The sequence below is a fragment of the Thermobia domestica genome, chromosome 10 (assembly GCF_964235325.1).
Source record: "Thermobia domestica chromosome 10, izTheDome1.hap1.1, whole genome shotgun sequence".
Classification (NCBI taxonomy): Eukaryota; Metazoa; Arthropoda; class Insecta; order Zygentoma; family Lepismatidae; genus Thermobia; species Thermobia domestica.
This window is the reverse complement of record NC_137463.1, coordinates 44,551,869-44,569,500: the sequence shown is the minus strand read 5'-3', so window position 1 is coordinate 44,569,500 and position 17,632 is coordinate 44,551,869. Positions and strand designations below refer to the sequence as shown.

General features: G+C 34.9%; 1 protein-coding gene across 1 annotated transcript in view; it reads right to left on the bottom strand.

The window, feature by feature from the left end:
• The window catches only part of LOC145661449 (uncharacterized), a 53,076-nt gene extending 36,042 nt beyond the window's left edge, over positions 1-17,034 (bottom strand). The window contains exon 1 of the mRNA XM_081726759.1: positions 15,818-17,034. Within this exon, the coding sequence (XP_081582885.1) occupies positions 15,818-17,034 (1,217 nt within the window). The remainder of the gene's footprint in view (positions 1-15,817) is intronic.
• Positions 17,035-17,632: the final 598 nt, after the last annotated feature.

Genomic DNA, 17,632 nt, shown 5'->3' with positions numbered 1-17,632 from the left:
AATTTATTGCAGAGTTTGAAAGCAGAGTTCATTGGACTAACAGTTCAACTTATCAAGACCTATCTATAGACTTTATATATATATTTAGACATTACGTAGATTGGAGAGCCATAATAAGAAAATATCATAATAATCCTGATTTAGGTAGTATGCTGAATTTAGCGTTCGATGTTGCAGCAGAGGGTTAATGCATAACTAATTATCTTTTATGGCTATTATACCATAAAAGTTGTATGTTTGAAAGGGAGCCAGTGCTGGTGGCCCCCAGTTGTAACCAAAACTTATTACCTTTACCTCTACAAATCTCTTATACTTAAAAACAAATCAATAACAAACTCATCATCTTCTCCATCTGCATTCTTTAGATCTACATGACAACGATGCGAAATAACACAATCATACTTTTCTTTTACTTTGTTTAGGAGGTTAATCGAGTTTGGGTCTTTGGTTTTAAACAATATAGTCATGTCTGGATATTTTTCTTGTAAGCATTGTAATCTTGTCTTTACGTTACACTCTTGAATTCTTCCAACCCAATACCTGTAACTCTCATAGCTCTTTACTTGTTCTCTTTTGTCTGTTTCATACTTTTCTAATATCTTTTGTAGTTGAATAGGGGAGAGATTCTTTTTAACAATAACTAGTTTGTGTACTTTCCCTGGATCTTCTGTATGTTCAGCTGCGATTGATTTGAGTTTTGATATTTCTTGTGCTTGTTCTTCGTTTTGAATTTTGAGGTCAGTCATTATCTGTTCTACTTCTTCAACTCTTGCTTCTAGGACGGTTGTGTCTTGTTGGAGTTGTTTAAAGTTTTGAATGAAGTGGCTTCTTAAAATTCGATAACATCGGTCGTAGAAGTCATCAGATATCCAAAATGCAATACACAATATCAATTCTTCCCTGACATAGGTCCCAGACAGAACAGTGTTTGTTATATGGTCTCCGCCCTTGACCTCATACATAGAGCGATTACCCAAATCCGGGTCATCGTTTTTTCTCTTGTAAAACTCTATAAGTTTTTTCGAATCTTTGTTTTCTAGCCATTTAAGAAATCTTCTACCACCACTCTGACACAGCTTAGTTGCATTGAAGTATCCTGTACTCTTATCTATAATCAACTTGAAATCACCGAAGATACCATACCAATAGTTATCTTTGATCTGTTCATAGCAAATATCATTTAAACTAAGAGGACTATCCATAGTACCCATATTTATTATATAGAAAATCTTTATTTTTAACTTCATTTTCGTGGGGTCCACCAGCACTGGACCCCTTTCAAACATGCATACGTCGCTTCTTTGAAGTGGTCTATATCTAGACCGCTTATCTCGTTAATGAAGATTGTATGTTGTTGTGGATTAACGCGGGTCCCCGTTTCGAGGACCTTGATTTGTTTGTATGTAACTTTGTTTTGGAGCGACCGCTGGAATTCCAGCAGTCGGTTTTCTCATAATATTCAAGTAGTTTCTTATTCTTACTAATCTTAAAGATTTTTTGATCGTAGTATCTTATCAATTCAAAAATTAGCTGGCCAGCAAAAACTCAACGTATTGATGAGTTTCTGAAGTGGTCGGAATCCCGACGAATTCGAAGTTTGTTGTGTTGTTAATTTTTGATAATTTTATCGGCCCGAATTCGGTCCACTTATTTTTTGATAATTTCCACTGCTGGAATACAAGCGCTGGAAATATATGCTATGAAGGGTAGCGTTTCGATACCCTTATCTCGTTCAAACTATCCTTTTATGGCATAATAACCATAAAAGACAAACATTTATATTTACACTACAACATTACTCTTATCTATCCAACTATTATGCGAATCATCAAACCCTAGCCATTTGACATATACTTTATCACCTTTCTTTCTCAACACCTTTTCTACTAAGTATTCATCTTTATGTTTCGTCTTTAATAGTTCTGGTTCGTAAAATCTACCTTGCACATCCTCTTCTTCTAAATCTTTAATTCTATATGTAGGCGGATTAGATGGAATAACTTCACTAATAACAAATACTTCTGTTGACCAATTAGGTGTATATCCTTTCTCAAATAACCCTTTCGATTTACTTATACGAACATGATCACCTAACTTGTATTTGGGCTTAACACGCTTATATTCTTTTTGATACACTTTCTCCAATATTGTTTGCTCATTCTCCTTGCTAACTTCTATGGGTTTTAAACCAATTGTTCTATGAATTTGATGATTATACTCTTTAACTAGTGTTGGTAATATCTCTATCCATTTGTAATTCCCTTGTGTCGTGAACCTTTTCCACATGTTCTGCTTAAGTGTTCTATTAAATCTTTCAACCACAGAAGCTTTCTTACCACTATAGGTTGAGTAGTGATTAATCTTATTTTCATCCATCAACTTCTTAAACTCTTTATTGTAAAACTCTTTACCTTGATCTGTTTGTAAGTTACTAGGTTTTCTCGTTCTTAATATGGATTCGAATGCTTCTGTAACATTCCTCCCACTCTTATCTTTAACAGGAACAGCAAACGCATATTTCGAGAACACATCTATAATCGTTAGCAAATACTTATAACCTTTATTGATTTTGGAAACACCTTTTAATACTCCACTATCCATTTCTACAAGATCAGCCTGCCAAAGATCGTCGATACCTTTTATAACTACACTTAATCTGTCAAAGTTTTTTCTAGATGGTTTGTGAATTTCTTCTATAATGTCTTCTCTAACACCTTTACCTTCTTCTAGTCAATCAGGCTTTTTAACGAATTGAGTTTTAGTAATACCACATACAGAACAAATACCTTTCTTTAGATATCTTCCATTCTTTGTTTGTTCAATTCTAATAGTATCTTTCTTCGTATCTGTTGCTTTCTTACACTTAACACAATACATCCTGTTTATTATATAGAAAACCAATAACTATCGCTGTTTAATATTATGCTATCAACGTTTTCACCATCATCACTATTTTCGTCTTCTCTTTCTACATGCATAAGAAGCAATAGTAATTTACCATGTTTCAAATCAGAACCTTTAGATGGTCTAACTGCTAATTTATCATTTGTATTAAAGTGCAATGGAAAAGTTTCAACTAGAGAATCATTTAAATATATATCTATATAATACGTATTGTAAGATGATTCTATATGCATTAACCTACCTTTATAAAGAAATTTGTATGTGATAGATAGATTATGTATTAAAAAGAACGGAGTTTCAACATTTTCTGATATCAATCGACTATGAAGCTCTATAACATAACTCCGTTTGATGAAGTTAAGCTCTTCTTTCAACATAGCAATATCTTTTCTCACAACTGTATTATCTAACTCTGATGTCATTTTAACATTACCAAAGATATCCATATTTATGATATAGCAAACGTCTTTAGGAAAGCTCTCTTTCTATGTACATTACAACAAACAATAATTGTCCTTCTTCCATAGCAGAATTTTTATTTGGTTTAATCGTAATTATATCGTTCTTCTTAAAGTCAAAAGGTATCTCTTTAATCAAAGTATCACCCAAATATATATCTAGAAAGTATTTATCCAAACTTAAGTCCATGTGCATTATTTTTCCATTATAGAGAAATTTGTAACCGTTAGAGAGATTAAATATTCTAAAGATTGGCTCCTTAACGTATTTAACTTTTAATCGATATAGTAGAGGTATGGTTTCTTTCTGCATAACCAATTTAGTAGTATCCATCCTAATCTTTTGAAAATCTTCTTTCTTTATGTATGTGTCTTGTAACGTTTCTAATGCATCTTCAAATCGTTTTCTATCGTTCTCTAATTGGGCTTCTATTGACCTAAGTTGACTTACGCTAACAACATCATTTAAATTCTCCAACAATTTTAATTTTTCTTCGCTAATATCAACATCACCTTTTCTATCTTTAACATTACCAAATATATCCATACTCATTTATTATACAGAAAATGCCCATCCTAGTTTTTCAAAACATTTCTTTAACATCTCTATTTGTCTAGGTGAGCGTTTAAAATCAATATCAACATGAACATCATGCTTTTTCAACAGATAGTGCAATACACATTTTAGGTTAATAAACAATGCTCTTTCCGGATACAGCTCCCTAAAGACCTCGTGTAAGTTTTCGAAGTCGTTTATAAGTGCTTCCTCCATATGTTGTAATTTTAATGGTTTTTGATCGGTAAGGTGATAGTGTATTAAATAGACATCATCATAATATTTTGTGTATTTGTTTTTCTTTAGTACTTCTAGAACATCCTTTGTTGATATTAAATCTCTTGGTATATCTCTAAGTTCATCATTTAACACCTTGAGCACCTCTTCGGGAATAATTCTATCCTGTAAAGCTTGCAAGCGAGATAACTGTAACTTAAATCTTTTTGTAGTATCATACCATGGTTTTCTTACGCAAGCAGCTTTCGTTTCTTCACAAGTACTGTAAACCCAACCACTCTCTACAAAACAATGATCACAAATGTATCTACTCATACCTTTTGTTAATGACTTACTACCACAATAACTGCATTGTAATGATCTAGAGCTATAATTCGACAACAAGTCCTTTAAGGTAATTATTGGACGTAATTTTTCCAACTCTTCTTCCGTGTACAAAAATTTCGGTATTAACCTTTTCCATAAATGAATAACATTATATACGTTGTTTTTATCTTTTAAGTCTATCTCGCTAACATGCTGAAAATACTGATAAAAATTATATCTATCTAGTGCATCTAGTTCATCTTCATGCTTCTCAAAATAATCTAAAAATCTATTGTGTATAGCTTCCATATTTATCTTAAACAAAACTTTTATGGATACAAACCATAAAAGCACTTAATCATTTTTAATCATATACATAACATCACTAAAAGAATACCCTTGATTTAGAAGATTTAAAACCTTAACACAAAGATGACCACATATAACTGAATTAAAGTCTTGTATTCGTTCGTCATTATAAAGTAAGTTTTCGGTACCAAGATATTGTACTAGTTGTTTAGGAGGAACACCACCATAAGAATCGAACACGTACTTTATGTTGTTATCTTTCCAATAGCATATCCAATGAGTACCAATGTTTTCTGATTTATCGAGGTTAACTACACCACACTCATGTACATGGGCTTTCTGTGGAAGTTCATCACTCATAAATACACCTCTAATTCGTTTTATCTTTAATTCTTTAGCCAACCTCTCTATATCGAAGTTTGTCAATGGTTTTAGTTTTTTGACTTCTTTGGTTTACCTGCTCCCTGCTTTTCTTCCATAGCCATATTGTGTCTTTTTTGTTCTTCAAGTTCTTGTTTATTCTTCTTAGCATCAAATACAGTATTAGTAATCGCTGCTGCACCACCTGCTAATGAGCCAACTGCTCCTAAAGCTGCTAGAATGGCTGGAATTGTAAAGATAAAACCGCCAATATGCTCTTTCTTAATCTTTTTCATTTGTGCAGTAGTTAAAGTTAAATCCATTCCTTTACCTTCTTTAATTTTCTTGGCTTTATCGTTAAGTTGTTTCTTTGTTAATACATGATCAATATTTAGATCCTTTAGTTCGTTATAAGGAACACTAAACATACAACCTTTAATAGAACACATCTTCCTATTTATTTAAGAGAAAATCTTGGTTTGCAAAAGTACAGTTGTTGTTGCTCCACCAAAATCAATTAAGGAATCATTCTCATCTGTTATCCTTATCTCAAAATTATCAACCTTGTCTTTGGATATAGGGAAAAATAATGGATAAGTAGGCTCGTAAATAATACTATGTTTGAACTCGGCATCTGTTTTGAATGATGCTATGATCCCTGTTTCTCTATGTGTGTATTCTGTATCTTTAACAAACATGCCATCTGCTATATTACAGTGAACATTTATAGTATCAAACGGATGAAACTTTGGCAACTTACGTCCAATATGTGTTTTGTTCTTTTCTAAAACTTCAAAAACATTAAACCCGAGGACAGTACCTATACTCCCAATTGCAACATCATTACTATCAGTTTCAATTTTAACTCTATTTCTTAAATTATCTTCTGATAATGTTATGTTGATGGATTGAGATTTTAAATATTCATTAAGACTGTTTAAGCTGTATTGCCCTTCTGGTATAAAAACTTGTCTATCACCATATGAGAAACTGTTTTCTTCTGTTGTTATATTCGGAGTTAGATATGTACTGTAAAACCCAACTAGTCCTATACTTAAATAGTTGCTCCTGTTGTCTAATTCGTAATGGAGCTGCTTCTTTAAAACAGATGTATCACTCGTTAGCTTAAATACCTTAGCCATTTATTATATAATAAATGAACGAGTTTGATTTACCTAGAGATATTCCAAGAGAGAAAGTAATCAAGTTAATAGAAGATGTCATTCGAAAGTTAGAATGTAGTTTAAAGAAGAAAAAGAGAAAACTACGAATTGTTAAATATGCATACTACACTTTGATCACGTTGTCGGTTATTCTTTCTGCAACAACTGGGTTTATTAATATTTTTATACCTGTAACAATTTACTCAATATTAACAACGTCTCTTGCAACTGGAAGTGCTATAATAACAGGTTTGTCTTCGAAGTTAAACATAAGCAAAAGAAAAGACGAATATAAAACCATTGTCACTTGTATTAACTCATTTAAAGAACAGTTAGAGATGATAATAACATTAAATGGCGAAATGGATGGCGAATATATAAAAGATACGTTGCTTAAGATCAGAGAACAACTTAAAGATATAAGATCATAAAATTTGCCCCGCTATATTCGGAGGTCCAAAATGTTTCGTGTTTGTATAAAGAACTCTAATCCTTGGCCCTTCACATGTGTAGGGCCTGAAAGTGTGAGCAAAACGCTCGCCTTACAGTTCATCCTCAAACTGTTTGAAAGGGGGTCCAGTACTGGTGGACCCTGATTTTCTCTATAATAAATGAGTAAGAAAACTATTAATTGGGATGTAAAAGAGATGATAAAAGAAACAACAGCTAAGAAAAGAAATGGAGAGCTTATACCTGATGATGTTCGTTGTCTTATCGTGGGTCCCTCGGCATGTGGTAAAACGTTTTTGCTATTTAACTTCTTATTACAGCCAGGTTGGTTAAACAATAATTACTTCTACATATATTCTAAAAGCATGAATCAGCCAAAGTATGAGCAGTTAAAAGATCGATTTGAGAAAGCAGAACTAAAGTTTAAGAAGCAAATAGCAACGTTCTTAAGCGGTAATGATTCTATTGTGCCTATTGATGAATGTGAAAAATACTCTGTTGTTGTGTTTGACGATTACATTTTGGAGAATCAAGATACTGTTAGAAATTACTTTACAAGAGGTAGACATAGACATTTAGACTGTTTCTATCTTGCACAAACATATTCAAAAGTACCTAAACAGCTTATAAGAGATAACGTCAACTTCCTATGTATATTCAGACAAGATGATACTAATCTTAAACATGTGTATAATGAGTTTGTTGGAGAAGATGTGTCTTATGATAAGTTTAAAGAGATATGTTCAAAATGTTGGCAAGAAGATTATGGTTTCATAGTAATTGATATGACAAGGAAGGTAAACAATGGTAAGTATAGGAACAAGATAAAACACTTCTTGAACGTTTGACGTTTATTGACGTTTGACGTTTTAACGTTTGACGTTCTTTGACGTTTATTGACGTTTGACGTTCTTTGACGTTTATTGACGTTCGTTCGTTTGCTATACAATAAATGGATGAGAAAGAAATTGATAAGAATATTAAGTTGAAGGAGTTCTTGATAAAGGGCTTCAAATCTTGGAAGAAAGAAAGAGCAGGTATATACGATAAATTTAAGACACAAGAACAGCCTGTAATTGATGCTATTCAAAACTTGGGAAGTGAGATCAAAGAAGTAGCAGAACAAAATAAAAATCTAATAACTGAACTTGTTCCAGTTGCACATAAGACGGCTTCAATAGATCCCAGTCTACTAGAAACACCTAAAAAGATAACTTATGATAGTTCTCCAAGTAGTAGTGATACGCCTATAACGGGAGAAATAAAACAAATGAGGAAACAAATTAAAGACAAAGTGGAAGGAGTAAAACCTTTAACAACAGCACAGTCATTTGGTAAGATTGCGACGAAATATTATAGTAAAAGAAATGATACTGTGTTTGGAATAAGAACCGTAGAAGAAGATGGAAAAATAATAAACAAGATAGGAAATTTGGAAGTTAAAGTGAATGGTGATGATTTGATAATTAATGGTAAAACTTATAAAGGAACAGATGGTCTATGGGAATTGTTAACGACGAATACTAGTAAAACCATTGAAGATTATGATGATGATGATTTTGAACAGTACAAAGAAATAATAATAGACTCAGATGCTGCCTTCCAAAAATATAATCGAGATAAAAAGGTAGCATCTAGTAGAGGTTCAAAGTACATTAATATTATCAAGCCTATTTGGGATAATTATATTAAACCAACTTTACCTCCAACTCCTAAAAAGAACACGACACCTAAAAGGACTGGTGAAGGAATTAAACAATATACAGAGATACCTAAAGAATATATATGGATGGATGATGTGAGAAAGTTAATTGATCGGTTAATAGTTATAGATGGAGAAGAAAGGGCTGGTAATCATAACTTTTACAATGAGAAAGTAGGTATAGTGAGTATGATTAATAATAAGCTTTCGCAATTTATTCCTAATGATCCAAAAGGTATAGGCTATTTGATTAAGATCTTAAATACGTTACCACCACGATTCTGGAATGATGAGAAGCTTGGAAAAGGATTAGTAAATGATTTGATTAATAAACTCCCATTTGAATTACATATTCCAGGTTTTAGATTTTGCGGGCCTGGGACTAAGCTTCAAGAAAGGTTAGAGAGAGGTGATGAAGGTATTAACCCATTAGATGAGGCTTGTAAAGAACACGATATATACTACAGAGACAATAAAGATACAGAATCGAGACATATTGCAGATAAGGAACTAGAAAGTAAAGCATGGAAAAGAGCATTTAGTAGTGATGCGCCAATTGGTGAACGATTAGCTGCTTTTGGAGTTGGTACTGCTATGAATGCTAAGGTTAAGTTGGGATGGGGATTATAAGAGCGGTGAATTGGCGCTCTTAACTTCTGAAAATTTTTCCTCGGTCGACTTTACGACAATGCTAATATTTATATGGCTTGATGGTGTTTACCATAAGGCGTTGTTTCAAGATTTTCTTTATAATAAATGGATAGTATTGAGAGCTATGAGTTACAGAGTTTTAAAGCTAACGCAAGAACATTTAATAATTTGAATGAAGCTAACAAAGATATTGAGTTCGATTTCAACGTGGGGGATGGTTTCGTACATCCACACAAAGCAGATTGTCATATGACTTTTGAAGTTGTTGGTGCATCAGCTGGAGGAACATACTATAACGTCTGGTGCAAACGATACTATAAAACTTGTAGATAACTTCTTCCCATTCTTCTTTTCTCAAATTGAGGTTAGAAAGCATGGAGTTGTTATAGATAAGGTTGAGCTACCTGGAATTACATCTACAGCTGTCGGAACATTAAAGATTTCCAAGCCAGAAGTTGAATATCTAAAACAAGCAGGATTTGAAACAGATGATAAACTTGGTCTAAGAAAGGACTTTAGTGTTTTGTACCCATTAAGATTAATTCCAGGCTTCTTAAGTGATTATAAAGAGGTTGTGTGGAAAGGTGGATTGAGAATAACATTTACAAAAGCTAACAACAATAACGATGTCTTGTACAAATGGACTGGATCGGGAGCAGCTCCTCATGATGGAAAAATAACAATAAAAAGTATAGAGATAAGAATGCCTATTGTTGAATACGAGTATAATTACGAAAACAAGTTAAAGTTGAACGTTCTTAAAGAACCAAAAATCATGTTTTCATTCCATACTTATCAATGTGTTCAAAAGACTGTTGTAGGTTCTTTCTTGGAGTTTGATGTTACTACTCAATTTAATTCTAGACAATTTGATATGCCTGATTTCGTAGTTGTAATGTTCCAAACTGATAGAAGTGGTAAACAAACAGCAGATGCAAGTAAGTTTGATCATTATAAGGTAAAGAATATCTATCTTAAGAATGGGAGAAATGAGGTATTTCCAAAAGAATCAAGAAACTTAGATATTGCTAACAAGGATTATTTCAAGATGTACGAAGATTATACTGCATTTAAGAGAATAACGTGTGGCAACACCGAAATGTACTATGACCCTAAAGAGTTTATAGACAACAGACCAATGTATGTGATTAATTGTAGTAAGAGAAAGAATGTATCGGTAAATGAAAGAACAAACATAAAGATTGTTGTAGACTTTTCAGAAGGTGTGGCTGCTGATACTACATGTTATGCGATTTTAATTGGGCGAAAGAACTTTACATATGATCCCAAGAATGAGAAAGTGGTAGAAGAGTTTTAGATAGTTAACAAAATATCAACGGACATATAGATATGTTAAGAGTGAGCGTTTTGCTCACCCCACGGTTCAAGAATCTGAGGTCCATCAGCACTGGTCCTTTATCAGTTAGCCATAGGCGACTTTAAAGGGTATCGAAAAGATACCCTTGCATCCTCAAACTGTTTTCATTAACGATTGTTTTATGGAAGTTTCTCCATCAAACGAAATTAATAAAAATGATTAAATATTTTCTGGTGAAGATAAAAATTGAAAAGTGTTTATTGATTTTCTATATAATAAATACGATGGCAAAACACGTTGATTTTTTAAACAAGCTTGGAAGTCTTGAACAAAAAGAGGTTATTGGATTAAGAGAATTAGAATTAAATACAGAATATAAGATTGTGAAAATGGAAAAGATTAAAACTAAGTTTGGGAAGAGCATATTAGCTGAGTGTGAGAAGTTCAAGGTTTTTCTTCCACCTAGATTTACAAAACACTTAACAGATAAAATGATTGATGAGATCGCTAAAGATGGAATAAAAATCAAATACACTGGTCTAAAAGGTAACTATCCAACTGTTGAGTTCTGTATGTAAATCCAAAAATGAACGAAAATGAACAAAAATATGTTGTCAGAAGTAAAAAATGGAGTGTTTAGAAATGGATCCCCAAAAAAAGTTTATTCTTACTAATAACTTCAATGTAATTGTGAAAAATGTGCAAACCGAAGTTCAAGTAGTTTTTGATATTAACGGCTGTCTATTCAGCTTGAATTACGATCAATGGACAGAGTTTAAGAAGTCATTGTTTCCTATAGAGAACGAGGTTAACAGAAGATTCCATTATCAATATCCGAACTTGTAATTTTAAGTATGTTCTAAGTGTTTTATGGTAATAAAGCCATAAAACTGAGATCTTTGGATATACACAATGCATAAGGAGAAGCAGTACTTTTGAATGTCATTCGAATTTTAAATATCTATACATAAATAAGAGATTTATTTGAGTTTTTTGTAATTATATCCTCAGAGTTATGCAATTTATAAGACATTCAATAGATAGGAAATTTATTTGTCTATTGATTGCCGTTTGAATTTTGAAAATCGGTTAATAAACAACGGAGATATAACAACTTCGGAATAGTATCCTTAGAGGTATGCAACCCACAATACATTCGCAAGATGGCAAATTTATTTCTCTGTCGAATGTCGTTTGAATTTTTGAAATCGGTTAATATTCGGTGAAGTTACAGCTAATTTTTAAAAAAATTCAAAATTTTCGGGAATTTTTTACGGGTTTATTTTTGAGTTTTCGGGAAAATGTTATTCTTTAAAAAAAAGTCTTAGAATTTTGTGTAGATTATGCTAGTATTTTTTATTTTTTAAATATCTGAATTTTTATTTTTACAGTGTTGCAAACTTAGGACCAAATTTGTTACTAGACTTAGTGATTTTTTAATTTTATAGGTTGGCAACACTTATGGGTCGGCCAAACACTAATTGCCAAAAATTAAATATCAGCCCTCTATCTCTTGTAGGAACCAAGATATCCACAATTTTCTTATTTTTCGTTTTAAATTTGCCGGGCAGGTGAACATATTCAAGCAGTTACTCACCTACTCAATAGATGACGTTACATATAACTTAGTTTATCACTTTGCTAATAGATGGCGTTGCTTGTAGAAGTATTTGTTCATATATAAGGACCGATTTTCACTTGATTTCTTGAGCGTAGTGTTAGCCGAGCTCGCTCGCTTGCAGTCTGGCCAGCTGTAAGTAGTTATCGGCGTGGACGTCGCAGGTTCGAGTCGCCTCCAAGCCAGAAGAAGGATTTTCACTCTCTCATCTATAAGCAACAAATCAGATTGAGTTGACGTAAATGGAGACTAGCGCTAGTCGGGAAAAGAAAACGGAGGCACAAGAGAAGCAGCAACAGAAAGAAAACGGAGGCACAAGAGAAGCAGCAACAGAAAGAGAAACAAACAGAAAAAGGAGCCTGAGAGGCAGCCAAAAGCAAACCAAACAAACAAATAAGAGAAAGGCGTAAGTCCTCTCAAGTTCACCTGTGCACAGGTTTTGCTGCTTTTTACTTTGAAAATTTATTTATGTTATAGAGTTATTATAATTTTAAATGTCATAAAAGCCTATGCAGCATACTAAACTTTATCTTCTTATAATTCAGCTATTTCTAAACCGATTTGGACCAAACAAAAACTATTTTTTCAATCATAGACAGCCCTATAAGCTATAAGTTTTAAATGTAAGTTTTTATGATTTTAAATGTCATAAAAGCATATGTGCAGTGCAATTACCCAATCTCGCTTTATGCTATTCTTCTTTGTTAAAGTGTAATGGCCAGTGGCGGCTTCATAAATTTTTTGGGGCAGTTAGGGGGTAGAGGGGGGGCAAAGTGGGGCAAAACATACATATCTCCCCTACTAACTTATAACAAAGCCTAAAAGTAGATCACTATACAAAACTGTAATTACGTATGTATTGAAACAGAATAAGCTTCAGCTACAGCAGTGTCTTCAAATTCGGTAAGTAGAAATGAATGAAATGAAATCTTTGTTTTACGTCCCACGGTTATGCCGGTTAGGCTAAAGAAGATGGTGATGATGAGGAATGAATGAAATGGTGGAATGAAGAAAGTGGGAGGAAACGGGAGAACCCCGAGAAAACCCACGCACATGGTGTTTGTCCACCACAAAGTTCACTTGGTGGGGGCTGGGATCGAACCCAGGACCTCAAGCACCAGAGGTGAACGCTCTAAAGTAAGTAGAAATATGTTTAAAATTGCATTACACTTGTTTTTTGAGGCTGGAGGCGGTTCTAAAAGTATAGTTTAGGGCACAAGGATGTGGTAAACCTTCCTCACTATTTTTTAGCCTAAGCGGAAGAGCTATGGGTCGTAAATCACAAATACTACAAATGTAATAGGATTGCATTCTTAAGTTTTCCGGCAAAATTATAAAGAATGAATTATATATTTGATGTCGTGATATCAATAATAAATCTCCGTAGCTTGTTTGTATATTTATTCAAATTTAGCGTCCCTTTTAAGCAGCGGGACAATATGAAACCTGGGCTTACAGTGAATGAATGAGACCTACAGACACGGAACCTCGTGTACAAAAGACACATACGCTAGCTACTCGATATAAATAGATTGTGTCGTTGGATGAGAAGTTAGAATTCGTTTTAGCACCAAGGCTATGTAAGATGGGGATCTCAATTTAACCACAGACCACATTAGCTTCACCAGGAAGCGAACTTGTCCACAAAACCGAAGGCACGTACGCAAATGAAGGACAAGTTGAATTGATAGTTTAATAAGAATAATTAATTTTAAGATAACTGCTAATGGCACGAGGACGATCTGTCCTTGAAAATATATTTCATCATTCTGAAGCTGTATTAGAACAGTATAACCCTGATGAGGCAATATCTACAATAATGTTGATTAACATAATATGTGAAATAATATCAACATCACCAGTAGAGGTACTGCACTACCTCATCACGGTTGGCCACATTTTTTTTACAGGCTAGTCTGCCTTTCAGAGGGTTACGCCCTCTTTTAGGAATGAGATTGGCGGTTAACAATGGAATTAGTATGTTGGGTGGGCTAAGTGATTTTAATCTTTATTAGCAGTAACATTTAAATAAATAATTTTGAAGGTGGAGATTTAAAGAATATTAATCCTTAACATTAGGTGCAGGTATAAACACAAAGGAGAAAAGAATACGGTATATTTTAAACAAATAAATTATAACAAAATGATAGCAGTGCTTAGGTATAGCATTCATGATTTGTACAAGTATAGTTATGAGCGTGAGAGATGTGGTGAGGTGCATTCACAGGACAACACATGGGTGATGTTAATTAGACAAATGAAGTTATCTTCAGCCTAGGGGCTGCTCTAGGCAATGATGAAGAGGAATGAGGCCCATGTTAGTAAATAATGATAATCACTGTGCTGGAAATGATGGATGAATGAGAGGAAGATGTTCATGAATGACGTAATCTGTGATGATAAGTAAGGCGGGATCTAACGGTGGTAGAGTGTAGTGATATAGTGTGAAAAGAAGCGAAAGTGGAGGATGATAATAGCGGTGAGGTGTTGGGTGAAGTGCTAAATATCGCATTGTATCCTGTAGTAAAGGATGTCGTGTTTCGAAGCGTTTGGTCATGAATGTTAGCCGCAGCTTTTCAAGGTAATATTGTAAAGTCGGAAAAGTTATTTTGCGGTATAGATCCTGTGTAGGACTAGGCAGCTTAATGCGGAATGCTGTACGGAAAGCATGGCGCTCTAGAATTAAAAGTTTATTGTAGAACTTAGTTGGGGCAGCTATCCAAGCAGTAAATCCGTATGTAAGGACAGGTCGTAAGAAAACCTTGTAGGTATTGAGGATGGTGTGTGCTTTAAGGCCCCAGGTGGTACCAGTCAATCGTTTCAGGAGATTGAGTCTATTATAAGCTTTAATGGTAATGGTTCTCAGATGTTGCGACCAAGTAAGGTGGTGATCATAGGTAATTCCCAGATATGTGACAGTGTTACTGATTTGAATAGGCACCCCATCAATATACAGAGAGAGATTGCGTGGGTTTCGGCGGACTTTGGAAGTTCTTTTAGGTGGTAAGAATACGATTGCTTGTGTTTTAGCTGCGTTAATAGTAAGCCGCCACTGAACGCACCAGGTGTAAAAGCGATCGATAGCTGTTTGTAAGACAATGTTAAGCTGCTGGATAGTTGTTCCAAGTGCTAGAAGCGCCGTGTCATCCGCATATTGGAAAAGATGGACCTTATTTGGCAGTCGGGGCATATCAGCTACATACAGCAGGTATAGTAAAGGAGACAGGGCTGACCCTTGTGGTACTCCAGAGAACAGAAAGATAGGATGTGACAAACTGCCTCGTACTGAGATATAGGTGATACGATTTGTAATGAAATGGTAAATAAGACGAATGTAGGAGATAGGAAGCTGAAATTGCAGAAGTTTGTATATGAGCCCATGGTGCCAGACTTTATCGAATGCTTTCTCCAAATCAAATAATACTAAGCAGGAAGGATTGGCTGAATTATAGTGCTGAGTAATGAGGGTTGTGAGTCGAAGTAGTTGATCATTGATAGAGAAAGCTGGTCGAAAACCTGCTTGTGTGATTGGAAGTAGGCCGTTATCTGAGATGAAGATGTGTAGTCGTTTAACCAGGATACGTTCCAGAATCTTACTGAATGTGGAAGTGAGTTGAATAGGCCTATAGGATGCAACATTCTGAGGAAGTTTATGTGGTTTAGGAAACATTAGCGTCTTTGATGTTTTCCAAGCTAAAGGAAAGAAGCCAGTGCGCAATATGAATGTATAGATATTCGCAAGAAGAAGTAATAGTGAGAAAGGACATTCCTTGATGTGTCGATACGTCACGTTATCTAGGCCAGGTGCAGTATTTCTTTTATTATGGAGAACTTGAGATATTTCGTGAGTGGTGATTGGGGCGGACATAGCAATATTAGGCCGTAAAATATGAGTAGTATGTGGTTGCAGTTGTGGTGATGAAATATTGAGTCTGTCTGCGGGATGAGGTGCATTCTCAATTGGCGGTGTGAAAATTTCTTGGAGGTGATCTGCAAAAGCATTCGCCTTATCGCTATCGGTACTAACAGGTGTGTCACCCAATAAAATGGGATAGGGTGTAGTAGAGAATTTGCCACATAGTGCATTGAAGCGAGCCCAGAATTTAGTAAGATGCGATGTTTCAGACAGAGTGTTGCATGTCTTCACCCAACACCGGAGCTTATAAGCTTTGATGTAATTGTGTACTGTACGTTGTAGTTGTTTGTGATGTCGGAGTGCTTCTGGGTTGCGAGTATGGAGATAGTCTCGATAGTGTTGACGGGAACGTTTGATCATGGAGAGATATTGTGGCGGAAGTTTAGGTTGATATGGAACGGATTGTGTTGTTGGAATATACAAGTTGCTGGCTTCCTGAATTGCGGATGTAATGCGATCGACTGTCTGGTATAAATCGTCACTTGTGGCGGGTTTTGTTAGATCACTGGTAAGATCTGAAATATGCGAACGATATTCATCCCATTTAGCTTTATCATAACGCAAGCTGACTCGAACTGGTAAAGAGGAACGTGGTGTAGCTGAGTATGGTTTGTATACAAGCTTGATGGGTGCATGATCACTACCAAGAAGATCAAGAATTTCTACAGTGCAATGTGAAACAAGATTTGAGGAGGCAATGACTATGTCAGGTTTGGTGTTTGAGATTGGGCGTGTAGCTTGTGGAAGATCTAGAATTATCCCTGTAGTGTGGGTCGTTATGAAGTTAATGAAATTTGTCCGGTCACCATTGCTGCGGCTGTGCATATTGAAATCGGCCATAATGATGTATCTATTGAAAGTATTGGAAATATATTGAACGAACTGCTGAGGCAAAGGATGATTTGGTCTGATATATACAGTTGCTAAGGTGATGACAATATTTTTGAAATAAACTGTGGCAAGGAGATGTTCGGGAAGAGCTGTTGCCGTATACTGATGCTGCCGATAAGGAATGTGAGGGGAAATTCCTATAGCTACTCCCCCATTGGCTCGAAGTGCAGGTACCGGATTTGCAGAATGTAACATGGTATAGCGTGGTAAACGGCAAGTACGATTGTTTGTTAGAAAGGTTTCATTTAGTAAGAAACATGTAACACGTTCCTCAAGAAGAAGCTGTTCAAATAAAACTTTGTGTTTTGGTAGTGATCGGATGTTCAGAAAGAGAAATGTTAGAGCCATGACGTTAAACGAGTGAACTAGCATGGGATTTATGAAAATGGACAGTATTGCCGGAATGGGTTGCAGTAAAATTAATATGAAAAGTGGTTCTTGCTGCAAGAATGATTTGTTGTAAGATATGGGGCCTAATGAACGGATGGATGTTTTGCAAAGCTAGCGTTAGAAACGTCAATAGCTGGTCTAATGATACTGGAGCGTCTATCGGATGTGGATTGGTTTGAGCTGGTGCCGGTGGTCGCAATGGAACAACGAGCTCGGGATGATCCTGAATAGGGTCCGGCTTAGCCTTACACTTGTAGCTGTAGGCCGGATGTTGTTCGTTACAAGTGGCGCATTTTGGTGGCAATTGCAAGTTATTACAAGTCCGGGTATCATGTGGACCAGCACAGTAGCCACATTTACTTGAACTCTTACAGTCTGACGTATGATGGGAATTGTAGACCTG